This window comes from Quercus robur, chromosome 2 (genome assembly GCF_932294415.1).
Source record: "Quercus robur chromosome 2, dhQueRobu3.1, whole genome shotgun sequence".
NCBI classification, from domain to species: Eukaryota; Viridiplantae; Streptophyta; class Magnoliopsida; order Fagales; family Fagaceae; genus Quercus; species Quercus robur.
In genome coordinates, this window is record NC_065535.1 from 87,410,424 (window position 1) to 87,428,381 (window position 17,958).

General features: G+C 34.3%; 1 protein-coding gene across 4 annotated transcripts; it reads left to right on the forward strand.

The window, feature by feature from the left end:
* The first annotated feature begins 212 nt into the window (after positions 1-212).
* LOC126715607 (AP2/ERF and B3 domain-containing transcription factor At1g50680-like) lies at positions 213-17,601 on the forward strand. 4 transcript variants are annotated; one of them, XM_050416299.1, is made up of 5 exons: positions 213-375; positions 487-1,975; positions 2,155-2,294; positions 2,465-2,528; positions 16,326-17,601. In XM_050416299.1, exon 5 carries the CDS (start codon positions 16,333-16,335, stop codon positions 17,359-17,361), a length of 1,029 nt encoding a protein of 342 aa, XP_050272256.1. In that variant the 5' UTR covers positions 213-375; positions 487-1,975; positions 2,155-2,294; positions 2,465-2,528; positions 16,326-16,332; the 3' UTR covers positions 17,362-17,601. The 4 variants fall into 4 exon arrangements, with proteins under 4 accessions (XP_050272256.1, XP_050272258.1, XP_050272255.1 ...); XM_050416301.1 differs by having other exon boundaries at positions 487-1,795; XM_050416298.1 differs by having other exon boundaries at positions 487-1,498; positions 1,721-2,294.
* The last annotated feature ends 357 nt before the right edge of the window (positions 17,602-17,958 follow it).

A 17,958-nucleotide genomic window follows, 5' to 3' on the forward strand; every position in this document is an offset into this window, starting at 1 on the left:
GCGGTCCCATCTTTCTCTCTCTCTCTCTCAAGAAAGAGTAGTGAGTACAGACATGAGGGACCTCCATATTGACAATCTGACGGCCCAAAGAGCTCGAAATGCAGTCAAATCGAAAGCCGTAAAATCCATTTAATCTCAAAGTCAAATGTCCCTCCTCCACCTATACTTCTCAGTTCCCACCCACTTTCCCAAACCAATCAATCCTCGACATTACACTCTCTGTTTGAGTTGGGTGGAAATGTCTGTGTAGAGTGTTTAGAATTTACTTTGTCCTTTTCCCAGCGTCTCTCTAAGCCAAAGAGATCGGAATAATGCTTCTGCGACATACAGCGGCACAGTTTATGCTACAACTGGTGTATTTTAAGTGGTAAAGAGGTGATAATAAATCTAGAATTATCTTTTTACCGCTTATAACTTTTTTTTTTGCTGAATACCGCTTATAACTTACTACGTAATTAAATTAGAGTACAAATTGTGCTGTTTTAGGTGTCACTAGCACAACTCAAGAGATCGTGTCGAAGCAAAGTTACATCAGCTTGCACCTTCAATACCTCATCATTTCACTCTCTCTCTCTCTTTCTCTATCTTTCTCTCTCTCTGCGTATATGTGTGTCTATTTATCATTTGCTCAACTCAGGAGTAGAGGGAAGAGTCAAGGGTTTAGAAGAGAGAGAGAGAGAAGGAAAAAGAAAAAGAAAAAGGAAAAAGTGAAAGGGGTTTAGAAAACCCTAATTCATGTTCATGAGTTTAAAAGGGAAAATGGGTATGTGACTATGTAGTCTATGTGTGGATTTGAGCGCTGAGGAAACTACTTCTACTCTTCTCTTCAAAATGGGTGTATTTCAGCTTTGTTTTAGATCTGACGGATAGGGGAGAATGATGGGTATTAATTAATTGTGTCTGTTATGTGGATGAGGGATTAGATTTCTACTACTACTTCTTCTTTGTTTTGTTTTTGTGTATGAATTAATCCACAGACACACACACGCAGAGACTATTCATCAAAGACAAAGAAGGACACGGAAGAGACTGACAGAAGAGAGTGAGCACACGCTGCAGGCAATTGTATGAGAGCATACTTTTGCGAGTGCGTGCTCACTTCTCTTTCTGTCATATACTCCCATTTTTGCCGTGTCTCTTCTTCTTCTTCTTCTTTGCGAGTAGTCTCTCTTCCTCTTCTACTCATCCAGCTGCTAGCTAGCTAGAACTCTCTTTTCTGAACATATAATACATTTAGATAATGTTTCTCATTCTTTTTGTGTTATATAAGTTACTTCTCTCCCTGTATCTGTTCAAGAGAAAAAAAAAAATAGTATACACAAAAAGCAAAAGAGAGAAAAGGCGTCCCCAGCCAGAAATATGACACATCTTCACAACCCTGACAAGCATGATTCTTATCCTCTCTTCTCTCTTTATCTCTCTTTTTCTGATACTTATCCTCTCTTATTTTAATAAATGATTGACTGGGTTAAGAATGTACATGTAGAGTTCATAAGAGGTAAGATATGAATGAGCATGCACTCAAAATATTTCCTCTTTATGCTATAGCTAGTTTTGATGTCTTTTCCTATCCAAAAAAAAAAAAAAAGTTTTGATGTCTTTTTTGTTTCTTAAAAAAATAGTTAAAAAAAAAAAAAAAAACAAATCTCAGGCTCTTTCTTCAAAGATTTTATCCCTACCTGTACTACTAATTATTTTAGCCTTATTAATTGTGCTTCAGCTTCAACGCGTGACTTTTGATGGTACTCTTTTGTGAGAGAGGTGAAGATGGTGGTACCGTGGTGGGTTCCGGAAGGTACGCCTACCTGGTTACTGTTCTAGTTTTAACGGAAACCAATAATTTTTTTTTTTTTCCATAAATAAATATTGCTTCACGTTATTTGCTTTGTTTTATCAAAACCTCTTTTTGCATCATCACCATCTTCTTCTTCTCTCACTGGTAGACCATGCAAGGCAAACGGCATGTTTGGATGTGGTACCACTCTTTTCTTTTAATCTGGCTCTGATTTTGGGTTATTTTGGATTCTTACAATTTCTAATTCTCAACCCTGAATAAGTACTTCTCAGAAAAACAAAGAAAACCCCCCAATGATTTTATGGTTTTGTAGAAATTTTTTGGTTGATTTCGACCATCTATTGTCCTTGGTCTAGTAGAATTTCGAGTTGACTTGCAAAGGAGGAGTCTTTTTGATGGTGGGTTGGTGCAAACACTGCTAAATATGGCAAAGAATTACTGTTTCGGCTTCTCAACAGATATGTACTACTACAGTGCCATGAGTCAAGGTTTTAGAGAGGTATATTCCTTATTTGGCTCAGTAATTAATGCAATTTGCAGATTTTCCTTGATTTTATTTTATTACCTTTATTATGAAGATACTTTCTTCTTCACCAAGGAGAGTGGTTTTGATTATTTGTTTTGAGTACAAAATACATAGGTCTTTAATTGTTTGTTTTTATTTTATAGTTCTTATTATTGCTTCGTATTGGGGGTCAAACTGCAGCCTCTCTGTAGAAGGTTAATCACTCAGGTAACCGTTTTAATTCCAATCTTGTTAATTAGTTTTAGTTTGCTAATTTATTTCTTTCACTTATCGTTTTAATTTTATGTGTTTATTTCTATGGGTGTTCTTTATTTTTTGTTATTAACTGTTTCTCTGTGTGCTGAGATTCATATTTATGGACCATATGATTATGAGGAATTCATACCTAGAATGGCATATTAGTTGATTTGAAGCAGTTTAGCATCAAAGTAGGATTAAGTAACTGGTTTTGCATTAAGATTAGTTCAACATGAGATGCCCTTTTTTGAACTTGTGATAAAGAAATTTAATTTTGGTCCTAGATTCTGATTTCGTTTCCTCTACATTTATTTAGTGCTTTAACATAGTTTCATTTTTCTTAGAAGTATTCCTCTAAGGACAAAGTTTAGTTACAAAATTAGTTGTAGTTTAAGGCTACAAACTCATTCAATAAAATAAATACTACAACATATTTTGAAAATCTAACCGTTAAATTGCATGTTCTTTACGCCCTTAATACACATGTTAAATTTTATGTCAATCAGATATTATTTACTATATGATCTATAAGCTTATATTTTGTACATAATTTTAAATTACAAAAACTTGCAATTTAAAAAATTTATTGATGACATAACTATTGATTTTTAATTTTCTTGAAATTTTGCAAGTATGGAAGATATAAGAAGAAGATGTAATCCAATGGTGGATTTGTCAAAATTCACATCCGATAAAAAGATATTAAGTAAGTTTGTAGCCTAAGGCTACAACTAATTTTGTAGCTAAACTTTGTCCTTCTTCTAATTGTTTGTGGAAATTATATTAGGGATTAGTTTGTAGTTCACAGAATCCGTTGCCTAACTTATTTTGTGGAAATAGATTGTAAGATATCATTAATCACTTTCGTCTTCCTAATCTGACACGAGAGGAAAATCAATTTCATCTTCTTAATAATTGAATTGGATTGATGAATATTTGTTTTAGGGCAATCTTTACGATGTTGTGTGTATGTCTTTTACAGCCATATTTAACCTTTTTTTTTTTAAAGAACTCTTGTGGTAAGCCATTTAAGTGATCATAGTTTATGTATCTGGTGTCTTTTTCACTTCGTAAATACTAAGTTGTCTTGCTTTGAATGTCTGATATTTCCACCTTGTGCTAAGTTTTGGCACTGAATCATATAGCTTATGGTTCAATTAGATACACATCATAGGGATTTTTGCTAAATTTAATGCGAAGTACATCACCAATGATATAGCATTGGCAAAAAACAATTTGTAATATTAATTCAATGTTCTTTAAAACAAGTCATTAAAACTGGAGGTAATAATTTTTTAAGCAACATATCTTGAAGTCATTGACACCTTCTGATGCTGCCTATACTGCATTGAGGAAGTGAGCTGCTTATTCATACTTAACTTGACCCAAGGATGGATTGATGCACACATGATTTTTCTTGCCTTAGATCATTGGCAAAAACCTAGTTTACTTTCTCCTCAGGCTATATAGCCTTCATTTGTTTCAACCAGCTTATTCCCGGTCTATTGCAATAGTTTCGTTTAGATGTAATATTTGGCCAAATTATCAGTGATGAATTTAAGATTTCAAGATGTTTCAATTCATGTCCAGTGGCCTGATGATTGATCGACATCTTCCAAGTGTACCCTCAAGTGTTTTCTGTACATTGAGGCTGAACATAGAGATCTAAATGATTAGTTTCCCTTTTAATTATTTTTATCCTTCCAAAATGTTGTTGTTTGAAGACCTACAATTTCTTCTTGTTAGTATCATTTGTGGTCTTTGTCCACAGTTTCTTGCACACATGACTATTACCTTGGTATTGTTGGCTATATAAAAGGTCAATATCTATGTTGGTAGGCCTTAGACATTGCTGAACTATTATCACACCTTTGTGGTTTTCAATTTTCTAAAAGAACTACAGGAACAAGAAATAAATCTGAACTGTATTTTTGTAGTTTATGACAGAAAAATATAATATATGTTTTAATCAGTTTTAGCTAGAGCTAGGAAGTTCCAAGTCCCACTTCTGCCTATACCATGGTGCCATTTTTTTTTAATTTTTTTTTATATAAGTAATAAAATTATATAAATCAAGTAAACGAGTCACCCAAGTAATGAATCTTTGGTGACACATGTACAAAAACAACAACAATCAAGCCTTAATCCCAAAATTTTGGGGTCGACTATGGATCTTCAACAGACGAGATAAGCTGGATCACTATTTTTTTTTTCTCTTTATTTTATCTAAATTCATCCTCTCTATTGTTTTCTTAATTGACATGTTAATGTTATTTTTGGGCTTCGTATTACCTTTTTTCGTTGAAATTGAATCTACTCACTCTTTCATATTGAGGCATTAATTGCTCTCATCTGAATATGATCAAACCATCTTAAGTGACTCTCTCATCATCTTTTCAATGTTATGGGACACTTCTATCTTCAAACAAATTTCTCATTTCGAATATTGTCACTTATTTATCTTAGAGGAAGTCTTTTATATTTCAAAATCCACCACATTTCCTATTTAAAGGCCCTATCAGATGCTTTCTCTAGGTCAATGAAAACCGTATAAAGATCTTTATGGGTCTCTCCATATTTTTATGGGTGTCTCCATATTTTTCCGTTAGGTGTTTGGGTACGAAAATAGCTTCTATGTTAGATCAACCTAGCATAAAAAGTATTCAATTTTTTCCTCCCAAGATGTTACTTAAAGACCTACAATTTCTTCTTATGAGTATCGTTTGTAGTCATTTATCTCATTTATCCCTTGTATGCAAATCTATTACCTTCGTATTTTTGGCTACATAAGAGATCAATTACTATGTGGCTAGGACTTAGAATTTTTTTGAACTATTATCATATCTTTTTAGTTTTAAAACTTTTTAAAAGCACTACTTAAATCTATTATAAAAAAAAAAAAAAATCTATTGTATTTTGTAGATATATTTTTAAAAATAATTTGAGCTAGATTGAAGTAAAGTGCACATTTTTCAAATATAATATCTTATACCCTCTTGTAGAAATATTCATGACATATAATAAAAATAAAATAAAAACTCAATTTAAAAAAAAAATATTTTACCTATTAGATTAGTGTAATTTTATGATGTTTGTAAGTTCTAATTTTACTTAAGTTATTTCAATTTCTTAAAATTTTTATATAGTAAATTGAAAACAACCATCAATGGACTATATGATAAACATAACATTTTATATAATTCTCTAGTACTTTATAAATATATGTAACCATCAATCAAATACATCTAAAAGGCAAATACCAAAAATAATAAGAAAGAATGGTAATTAGCCTTGTTCGTATCTTTTAACATGTAAATATATATATATATTTATATGTAAAATATACCACCTTAAGAATAGTGCTTGTATAATAAATCAATGGTCCATGTTAATTATATCTTTTGTAATAAAATAAAGAAGATTGCCTGGGCATACTTTGGTCCTTCTTCAAAAGCCGCCAAAAAAAGGGCTTAGCTTCTTCAAAAAGCACCAAAAAAGCGTGCCTAAGACGCGCTTCTTGAAATGAGCTTCACTTTGGGCAAGCAAAGTGCTTATACCTCGGGGCTTTGAGCTTTAATCGAGCCTAAGCGCGCTTTTAACAACACCTAGGAAGTTTCATGTCCCACTTTTGCATGTAGAATTGTTATCATTATTTGATACTTGTGTAGAGGTGTTTTTTTTTTTTTTTGATGACATAGGAGGACTTCACTCAGATTTGTTGCACCTCGCAAAACATAATGTACAAAAATCCTCACTGTTAATCAAACTCCTACGGACAACTGACCCCACCCACTTGTGTAGAGGTTTAGGTATGCAATAAATCATCTGTAGATGATATGATTAAATTCTAATGTTTCTAAGCATAAGTCATAAAACTGACAAAATAATCTCCATAGATATTGGTCTCCAAGTTAAACTTAGACAACATAGACAAACTGGGTTCAACACTTCAACCTGAATTGTACAATTAGTCTTCAAGTTAAACTTAGGCCTTAGAAATTTCCAAACTATTATGACACGTGGGCTTTTTTATTTTTTTTAAAGCACTACTTAGAACTGTAAGAAATAAATTTGTAGATATATTTTTTAAAGATTGTGAGCTGGAACTAGGAAGTTTTTCGTCCCACTTCTTCATGTACAATTGCTATCATGATTTGATACTTGAATAGAGGTTTAGGGATGCAGTAAATCATCTATAGATGATCTGGTTGAATTGTAATGTTTCTAAGCGAAAGTCATAAAACTGGCAAACTAATCTCCATAGATATTAGTCTTCAAGTTGAACTTAGACAACACATACAAATTGGGTTCAACACTTCAATCTGAATTTTGCATGTCATCTGCTTTGTATATTCAATATAAAAACATCATATATGATTTTTATAAGCAAGTGCCACATGAGAACAAAATTGGTCAGTTTGTGCAGAACTTAATTTGCTTATTGGAGCACACAGTGTGATAAGTGAGAAAGCAAACATTCAGGACACTAATTTTAAGGGAGCCCTATGTTTATTTAAAGTTAGGCATGCAAGTGGCAGATTGATTTGTTGGTAGCAAGAGCAATCTAACCCCTAGGATTGAAAACGTGCCTGCATATTAATTCCACCCTACTACATTATTGGGTTAGGCCATTACTAAGCTGTAGTTAGGGGGGACAAAGGGCTGGGTAGGATAAATCCTTGTTTTGATTCTTAAGAAAGTCGATAGTTTTGTCAGTCAGCTTAGGTTGAATTTTTTAGATTTATGTGGGTGTATGCTATATACATGGGCTTTGATACACACACACACACACATGATTCAGTCATTCCTCCTTTACATGGTCAATGCTCAGACATAAGTCTGAATTGTCTGTCAAGGGAATAACCTTTTGCTAGGATGTGGCTCATTTTGCTTCACCACTTCCAACTATATATACCTCATTCTGAACTGGCTACCCTAGTTTATAATAATATATTTAATAGATGCAGGAAAAGAAGAACATGTAGCATAAGGAAATTATGAGTTATATTAGTTTGAGAATAGGGTAGCCAACTCATACCCCCACTAACTTCAATAAAAATATAGATTTGCCATCTATATTAGCCTTACAAAATTGGCATCATTTTCTTATTCTTGTTGAATTTTACTTCAATCTTCACTGTAGGTCTCTTAATGTTTCTTTGATGTGCTCTCTCCATATTTTCCACACAAAGAATCACACGTTTATGTGGAAAATATGGAGAGAGAAAGAGAGTAGTCACACATTTATTGCATATAGAGGAAAACCTAATGTTGTGGAAATAACACTTTAGGGAGAGGTCAATGGTGTAGTAAATATACCATATAGGGACGCCACTTGACCCAAAAGTTTAAGCCAATGGGTTTAGCTCCAATTATGTTATGTTAACTACTCGCTATTGTTTTTATTATCCAATACGAGACTTTATGTCGTAACTAGCCACACCACTCACACATGAATATAAGCAAATCTCCCCCTTCACGTATGAGCTCTCAACCAAGTCACTTGTGGCACTTTGGTTAGTCTTCCATTAAAAGGAAGCCTTTTTTCTTAACAATGCAAGTGGTATTAGAGTCCAAAGTGGTGTGTGGTGAGGTGGGAAGGTTTTTAGGGTTCCTTTTGCAATTCGGGCGGGAATGTGTGTACTTGGAGCCCGCACAATATATAAGCCCATAAGGCCCACACAAAGATGATTTTGGAAAAAATGCCCAACAAAGTAGTATTACCAATGGTGCTATGTAAAAAAGAATGGTGCATACAAGGTTCCCATGGATGAGTGCATGGTTGACATGTGGTTCCCATGAATGACAAACAAGTGGCCCATGGATGATGCGCTAGCGGAAAAAAATCCCCAAAGACTTAACTTGTGAGTTTAGTAGTATCCCTATGTGTTATATTAACTAGTCAGTTGGAGTCTCCTCAAATTAATTATTTATTTTGTTAATTGAGGGGTGAGAGGATTTAAACCCTAAATGTATCCATCAAAACATCAAGAGGTGCCAATTGAGGTACAAGACTCTTGACAATAATCCTAATTCTTTATTCTTAATCAATATTTTCCTTAACCTAACTAATCAGCCTGTCTCTTCTGGTGGAACAGCTTCACAAACTCTATACTTTTCTTCCTAACGAATATTTTCCTGAACCTAACTAATCAACCTTTCTTTTCTAGTGAGACAATTTCACAAACTCTCTACCAGTCATAGTCATGAGTGATAGCAAAGTCAAGTTGTGGATAAAGCCAATAGCATGGAAGCTCAATAGAGGCCAAACTAGCCACAAAGCTTGGATGCGGTTCAATGATTAGAGATCACCATGTATCTAAGAATGGAAATAAGGGGTTTTTTTCCTCGTTCAATCAGCTTATTATAATATAGGCTTCTCAAATTCAAAATCACAAGAGCCTAGTTTATAGAGCTAAAAGATTTTTTTTTTTTTAACTAAGTCTAACCTCTCTATATGACTTTCTTGATTGGTGCCTCAGGTTGGTAGCTAGGCTCCTGCTCATTTACTAGCATTGTGTTTTCTCTTCTTGAGCTAAAATCTTTATTTTTGTAGTCATTATACAAGTGTTTACTGGTTTTGTAAGAGTCCATGTCCTTTGCTTTTTATGACTTTTTTGATTATTTGAATCTTAGTGTGTGATTCTTTACTAGAGCTCTATGAATACTGCTTGTATGTATGACTTTCATCTCTTTCTAGTAAAATATTCATCAAAAGGAAAAAAAAAAAGGAGACTAAAATGCTTAAATGTTATCAAGGGAGATAACATCAACATAGGAGTGCTAAGATTTGAATGTAGTTCCTTGATGTGTTATGTGGATAAGCTAGTGGGTGTCATAGCAAAATGTAGATGTTGTAGAACATCCTAATCATATTATTAAACAGTCAATGTTGAGATGTTCGTATGACTGGTTGACTGCCTTTGGCATTATCCATTCGCGCTCTCTCTCTTTTTTTTTTTTGAATTCATAGATTGTTTGATTTTGTAATTATTTCAGAGTAGTTTGGTATGCTATTTCTGTATTTGAACGATGTCTATTGCTACATATGAGCAGCAATATATATGATGTAGAACTGTTGTGATTCAGCTAGAATTGTCTTATAGAATGTGGGCAAAAAGTTAAAATTTAGGTAATAGTGCCTTGCCTTATTCTTGTGGTTTTTTTCCCAGTTAAATGCTAACTTGTTTTGTGTAAATCTTTCATGGCCTTGATTAATTCAATGAGGCAGAGCCAACATTGTTTCCAAAAAGTAGCTTTTATGAACAAGATGATATGTTGCATGGATAAGTATACCCTTAGCCTTAAGCCTTGGAGATCTTCACAAAACATTCTCTCTCTCTCTCTCTCTCTCTCTCTCTCTCTCTCTCACGCGTGCACGCGCACACACACAGCGTTTGACATTCTTATGTTATCTTTCTTTGCTATCCAACTGGCTAGATCATTGTTTCAGTGATAGCCCCTCATGTGGTCTAAGTTTTCGTTTAAGAATATGGCCTTCATTGTTGTAATAATTTTGAATTTCTAATTGACTCAACTATATTGCAATGATTTTGGGTCAACTATTCAACTTGAAATTTATAACACTTAAGTGGGGGCCAGTTTATCTAACTTGGATCTTCATTTAGTAAAAAAATAATAATAATTTGCTTCAGAGTTCTCTTGTTCCTATGATTGCAGAGAATGTACATGCAAATTTTGGTATTTTAGCTTTAGCCCTATTTTTAGACAGGTTTCATGTTTGATCATAAACAAGGTTTTGATTGGTGTAAACGAGTTTGAGACTTGTGAATCCTAGATGAGGAGAAGTGTCTGATATTGACCCAAATGTTCCTAGAATTTTTTCGTTTTTATGAATTATTTCTTCAGATGCAAACAATTTCCTTTTACAATTTTATCCATGCATAGAGAAAGGCTTAATGAACTAATCTGAAGTAACATAACAAGACAACAGGTTGGGTGTCTTACTTTTATGGTTCATAAATCAGGATATTTATGGTTTTCCTTGCCACTTTGTATTCTTTCCAGCCTGAAATATCATCTTTTTTGAGTATGCTCGTTGTAATATTAGGGAAAGGCTCTCCATTTTGAGGCTCAATTGCATGATTGTTTTCTAATTTTTTATTCTTCTATTACTAAGGTGATTTTTAATGTAAGTATTTATTTTTTAAAAAAAAAAATCTTTTTATTGGTAAGTTATACACATTCCCGTCGTGTCTTAGATCCCTGATCTCACTGTCCATTTTCTCCTACAAGGGGAGATGTCATTAAAGTTAGAGCTCATTGGCATTATCAATAAAAATTAAGGTAAAAAGATCATTTTGGTATTTTGTGCCTTTTTGGGTCATGCCTAAGATGAATCAAGATTTTAAAAATGATTGGTATTGCATGGTTCATTTTGATATATGTCTTTAGACACTTTTTTTGTCATCTTCATTGAACAATTGGAATAGCATAGTGAGACTGTAATACTTCCTTCAAGATCCAGTTTTAAACAAGAAGCTTTTCAAGTTTTATATTGTAGTAGTTAGGCTGGGCCAGTCAATTTTATTTTTTTTAGGAGCTGATTCTATTTATAGCTATGTTTTTAAGATGTTTCTTGTTATAATCATGGTTAAATGATTAAATTTACTATTTTCTAATGATTTACACTTTTAGGACTAGTGGTAGTTTATCATGTTATCAGTGTTAGAGTTTCTTTAGTTCAAAGCTATCTCCACTCCACCTTCTATTTAAAATGTAATCTCATGTGTTAAACTCCACTTATTAAGAGGGAGTCTAGGTCCACACAAGGGAGAATGTTAGAATAATGGTTAAATGCTTAATTCGCTCTTTCCTAACAGTTTAAGGTTTGGGGACAAATGATAGTTTATTATTTCTAACATATGACATTATGCATACATGTTGATTATGTTAAAGATATTGGGTTCATGTTAATGTAATGGCTTAGGAGGTCCAATATATTGTAAGCCCTTGTAGGGCTAACTCTAACTCCTATATATATCTTGCTAAGGGTGCTAAGGGTTCATTGTAACAAATGAGTTTATCATAGTAAAGATGTGGTTGCTAAGGACTGATCTTTGGACATAAGCTATTAGGTTAAATCACGTAAGCTTTCACTTCTCTACATTATTTTATTATTGTTCTTAGCATGGTATCAGAGCCATCTCTAATCACCATCAATTAAATGTTGTTGGAAGGTGCATGAAGACTATTGGAATTTTAGGTATCTTCACGCACCTCCCCCACAGTAATTGTCACTAGTTGCTTAACTTGTGTAGGTAGAAACATAGATCCAAGTCGTTGTTCTTGGGAGTTTTTGTTCTCGATGGTTAACTAAGTATGTGTTTTTGATGTTCTTAGTTCTTGGTGGTTGGTTGGAATATCTGAATTTGTCTCGATGGAGGGTGGGTAGATGTCGGTTGTTGTAGTTCTTGGCATACTTCGGTGTATCCTAGTGGTTTTTTGGTGATGGAGGTTTTTCCTTGATCTTGATCTTGATCATTCTTGGTGGTTTTTGTGGGTTGTTATTTTCAATGTATTTTGACTTCTCTTTGCAAATCCAATACTCCTTAGTTGTAGTTCCAGTGTGTCTTGTCAGATCTAGTACCCTTCCATGGTTTTTCCTTGATCTAAATTGTTCTCTATGGTGCTTCTTTTGTCGTTGTGGTCAGCCGAGTAGTGCTTGCTAGTGAGTTTTGAGTTCGCCTGTGTAGTTGTTGGTTGAAGTACACATGGAAAACCCCTTTATGGTTGATGGTGTGGGTTAATCCCTATATGAATAAGGATAACTTAATTATGGATAGGGATAAAGGTTGTTTGGTAGATATTTGGCTGTATAGGTATAGGTAGTTGGTTGTCCCTTATCCATGATAAGGATAACCTAACCCGGATAAAGCCTATGTTTGGTTTTGATTAGTTACGACCAGTTCATCTCTCTTTTTGATTGATTTAGCTTCAATTTTGGTTGGTTTAGCTTCTATTTTGGTCGGTTTGGCCAAGTTTCGGTCGGTTCAACTTCAACTTCAATCAGTTCATATTCTATTTCGATTGTTTTAGGCACATTTCAGCCTTCTCTTGCTCATAACTTTTCATAGTGTGTATATGTTCCAAAGCTAGACTTATATGATCGAGTTTATGTTAATGTAACGTACCCTGAGGCCCAATATATTGTAATCCCATTTATGACTAACCTTATCTCGTATATATACCCTACTAAGGGTTCACTATAATAGATGAGTTTATCATAGTAAGATGTAGTTGGTAAAATCTTCCTTGTGGACGTAAGCTATCAAGCCGAACCGCGTAATCCGTATGTTCTTCTCTTCCACTTCTCTATATTATTTTTTTCTCATCTTTAACATATTACAAGTGATAAAAATTAGTTGTAGAAATACTTTTTTTGGGGGTGGGGGTGGGGGTGGGTTGGTCCTCTCCTACATCAGTTCTTTAATGTTCAAGTTCTCTCTATGCAAAGTTGTCCAATGTTTTCCTTTTTCCTTTTTTATTTTTATTTTTTTAATATACAAGATAGAAATTTTACTCTAGTCTAATCTAAGTGTTTATCTATGTGAGTCTTCCTTCTGAAGACTTGAACCCGAATCCTTGCTTCCACACTCTACAGATATTTATACTTGTAGGGTGACCATTGTACTAAGAATATGTGATGTTTTTATTTCTTGTTTTTAGATATGCCAAAACTTTGATTTACTCCATCTGGCCAGTTCACAATTCTAACTATGAATGTACCCCAGTTGCTGTCTTTATTAGTATGACCGTGGTACTATTCACTTGTAGGCTGAATATATGATGCAATATTTCATGGGAAAGCGTGAAAGTTGATTCAAAAGTCAACATACTAATTTGGCAACACAATCAACTGTCCTGCCTGAAGTGGAATGTTGATTCAGTAGTTAATGTCAATTATTGATCTTTTTAAGGTTATCTGGATGATAGTAACCTTCCTAGAAATGCGTTACTAATATTTGAGGTACAGCTTTATAGAATCTGATGTCTTTTCATATTTTGTGCAGACTAAGTCACCTAACCCCACGCAGTTGGTGTAACTGTCTTTTGTATGTCTTATAGCACTGAAGCTAGTTTCTTCTATACTGTAGAATTTCCCTGCCTCCTTTATATCCATAATTTTTTAAACAATTAAAAAAAAATCAAAGAATTTTTATTAGAGGATCCAGAATTTGCATCTTAAGTATGTAATGAATTGCAGCAGATTTCCGAATTACTTCATATGTGAAAATGATCTTTAAGCTTTATGAAAATTAATGTCTGAATACATAATTGTTTGAAGCTATGATACCATTTTTGATAAAGGATCCCAAAGATTTGGATGGTGAGAAGTAGATGTCTACTAAGTCTTTCATCGGATATGCACTTGAACAATCTAGGCTATATAAGAAGGAGATTATTCCTTTTAAGTCATCACATTGATGTGTTTAATTTTTCATAAATCATGACAGATAGTAGTAGAGTCAACCTAATAGGACATTGCAACACAATGCATGTTTCCTTGACATTGATGTTAGGGATTTGAGGGAGCTTGTGTTTGCTTGTGAGGATTGTTTAGACTTGGATTTGTAGGACATTGTACAATGTGTAGGTACGGCTCTCTAGTTCTATTTTTTTTTTACGACAATAATTATTGCACCAGTTTGGAGCAAAGACAAAGTAACAAAATTATTGCTCCATGGCTGTCATAATTTTTTTTTTTTAAATTGCACTATGATTTTTTATAGCTTACCAAAAAAAAGATATTATACTGGAAAAACATAAGAAAAATTATGTGTTTCTTCACTCCCCTTAAATCCATAGAGGAAACTTCACTTTTGTCTTCTTTATGCACTAGTGATGGATGGGCTCACTAAATTGATTCAATGGGAAGTCCTGATGTATGCTTTTTGCAAACGATAGTTTAGTGGATGAAATTGGACGTAGATTCAAGAGGAAGTCATTTGATGTCTGCCTTTTGCAAATATTAGTTTTTGTGGATGAAACAAGACTTGGAGCTGATGTCAAGTTAGAAATTTGGTGAGATGCTTAGAACTTGTTTCAATAGGACTAAACCAAATTACATGGAAATGATGGAATGAAAGTTTAGTAAAGTTGAAACAAAGAGGAAAAAGCTATAAGATGGCAAGAGATATCAAAGAGTGAGATCGATAATTCATAAAGATGGAAAGATAGAAGAGGATGTGAACCATAGAATAATTAAGTGCATGGGGGATGAAGTGGAGAAGTGCATTGTGAGCATTGTGTGACCGTAGAATACATATTTAAAAGGAAAAATTTATAAGATTGGACACTTTTCAGCATTATGTGTATTTCGAAGTGAGGGTTGACACTCATTTAAGGTTTTGTCATGATGTGTGGTGTAGGAGTCATTCTCTAAAAGAGTTGTACCCTCACCTGTATGTGGGGAAGGTCAAATCCGAACCGTTTGATTTTACAGACACTTTCAAGATTGAGGATTGAACTCAATCTGTTCTTTTGTAGATATTCTATGCTCCAATGTCCCTAGGACTGGGGGGTGTGGGTTGTGTGACAGGTTGATATGGAATTGAGAGGGAGCGGTTGCTTTAACATTTCTCCTATTATGAGGCTATTAGAGATGCATTGGCTAACTCTTTCCCCTAGAAAAGTAGGCCCCTAAGAAGGTCTCATTCTTTGTTTGGACAACAACATGGGAGAAGATTCTTACTTGTGATAATATTTTCAAGCTAGGATTTATCTTAGTTGGATGGTGTTGCATGTGCCGTTATAGTCGAGAGACAGTAGATCATTTTTTGGTTCATTGTGATATAGCCTATAAGACTTGTGGAGCCTGGTATTTAGAACTTTTGGGATCCAATGAGTGTTAGCAAGGATTGCTGGCCTTTTGTTCCAGTGGAGGAGATGGTTTGTGAGGACTTATCTGATATTTGGAGCTTTGTCCTGTTATGTTTGATTTGGCTATTGTGGAAGGAGATTTTGTAAGATGCATACACATCAAAGAATCACTTGGAATCATTGTTGATTTGAACTTTGTTTGATAGGTCTCATGCATGGGGTTTTACAAATAGCAACACCTTTATGGATTTCATAGAATCACTTAAATTCTCTTTTGTAATTCTTTTAGATTACGAAGTGCTCCTCATCTTAAGCATGAAGTAACCTATTCTATTAATAAAATTTTATTACTTATCAAAGAAAAAGACGGACTATGCTCTATGGTACTGAATATTAGACTGTTAAGAAAACATATTCATAAAATGTGTGTGGTTGAAATGAAAATGTGTAAATGGATATGTGGAAATACAAGGAAAGATAAGTTCAAAATGAGGAAATCCTTTTAAAGATGGGGGTGGTCCTTATTGATGAAATGATGAGGGGGTCTCATTTGAGATGTTTTGGTCATGTTCAAAGGAGAGTGATGCACCAATGAGAAATAGTGAGTTGGTTGAAGTTGAGAGAACGGAAGGCACTGTCAAGGCTAAAATTGACACCAGTGGAGATGAGTGGGGGAAAGAGAATGGGAAGTGGTGGCGCTCCGTGTTCTTGTCTTGTTTTGCTACCTGAGATGTTAAAGTTTGTTTCATGTAATTCTACTGAAGCTATGAATTGTTTCAATTATTACCACTTATTTTTTAAGGAAAAGAAAATATGTTTCATGTGATAATTGGTACTGATAAAGATGAGTTTCATTTGTTAGCACATATCTCTTTTAGTTGTAATGAAAGTATAAGTCTACATCGTGACATTTTATGCATGCAGGATTACAATGGAAGATGACATGTTAAGCATGATTTCAAATGGTGGAGTCAATGCAACTGCAGAGGATTCTGATTCAAGCAGCACCACTTACCCTTTTCCTGAAAGCAAACGTGCAAGGCATGGTAGCAATGCATCTTCTAAATTCAAAGGTGTTGTACCACAGCAAAATGGGCACTGGGGTGCACAAATATATGCCAATCACCAGCGCATTTGGCTGGGGACTTTCAAGACTGAAAAAGAAGCAGCCAGGGCTTATGATAGTGCTGCTATCAAGCTTAGGAGTGGAGATTCCCAAAGAAATTTCCCTTGGACAGATATCACTGTTGAAGAGCCAAGCTTTCAAAATCTATATAGTACTGAAGCTGTGCTCAACATGATAAAGGAGGGTTCCTATCAATCCAAATTTGAAGATTTCCTTAGGACACATTCACATATTGTGGAAGCAATTGATTTGAACTTGGGTAGGGTGCAAAGCAAAGGAGGACTATCATGTAAACAACTTTTTCAAAAGGAGCTTACGCCAAGTGATGTTGGTAGTCTAAATAGACTTGTCATCCCTAAGAAATTTGCTGTCAAGTACTTCCCATGTATTTCTGAATCTGCAGAAGACAACGAAGGAGGAGGCAACAAGGAAGCTGTGCAGCTAATTTTCTATGATAGGATGATGAGGTCATGGAAATTCCGCTACTGCTATTGGAAGAGCAGCCAGAGTTTTGTCTTTACAAGGGGTTGGAATAGGTTTGTGAAGGAAAAGAAATTGAAGGCTAACGACACTATTAGTTTCTACTTGTGTGAGTGCCAAGAAGCAGCAAATGACGCTCGTTCATTCAACATGATTGATGTTTGTAGTAGCGACAACTGCGGCGGCTTGGTTGAACAGGCTAACCAATATGTTGGTATTCAAATGGACCTGAAACTTGGAGTAAGCCCTCAAATTGACCATAAACTTGGAGAGGAAAAAGAACTTAAGGGACCCAAACCAACACATGAAACTGAAAAGCCGTGTTTTAGGCTCTTTGGTGTACAAATCATCTGAAGCTGATATGATATCTTAGCTCTTTTTCTTATTTTATTCTTTTTTAGGTTATCTCTGATTTCTCATTAGACCCTGCAATGCCTCAAAGTTTTTGCCTGAGCTTTGTGTTAGGGGGAAATTTAGGTTTTATGGTGAAGTAACCATTCTTGAGAAGAATGTCATAGTTTAAATCTCTGCTGAAAGTTGTCATTGACATTATATACAGATAAAAAGTAACTATTTTAACAAGTTTCTTGCTGATTTATGTCTTGTGAATGTTAAATGAGAGATATATAGCAATATATGCGGCCATATGCCATTTTGTATGTAAAATCAAGATAATTCAGGATATACAATTGGTCATTGTTATCTACAATATATTGTGCAATAACATTGGCTCTTGTAGCACTTATGAAGTTAGCAGTTTGTAATTCACTGAATGATGTATTAGATATTAAAGATAACAGCTTAGATCAGATTTTCTGGAATCAATGTGCTAATGAGTGGGCAGTTCTTTGTGCAACTAGGTTGCCAAATTATATCTGCATTTTTGTATTTTTAATTGGGACCATGATTAATGTTTCCTTGCTTTAGCCTGTTTCCATAAAAATGTTTGTA

What these genes read in the sequence shown, in the direction of transcription:
- LOC126715607 (XM_050416297.1), top strand. Translation starts at nt 16,333, where the DNA reads ATGGAAGATGACATGTTAAGCATGATTTCAAATGGTGGAGTCAATGCA.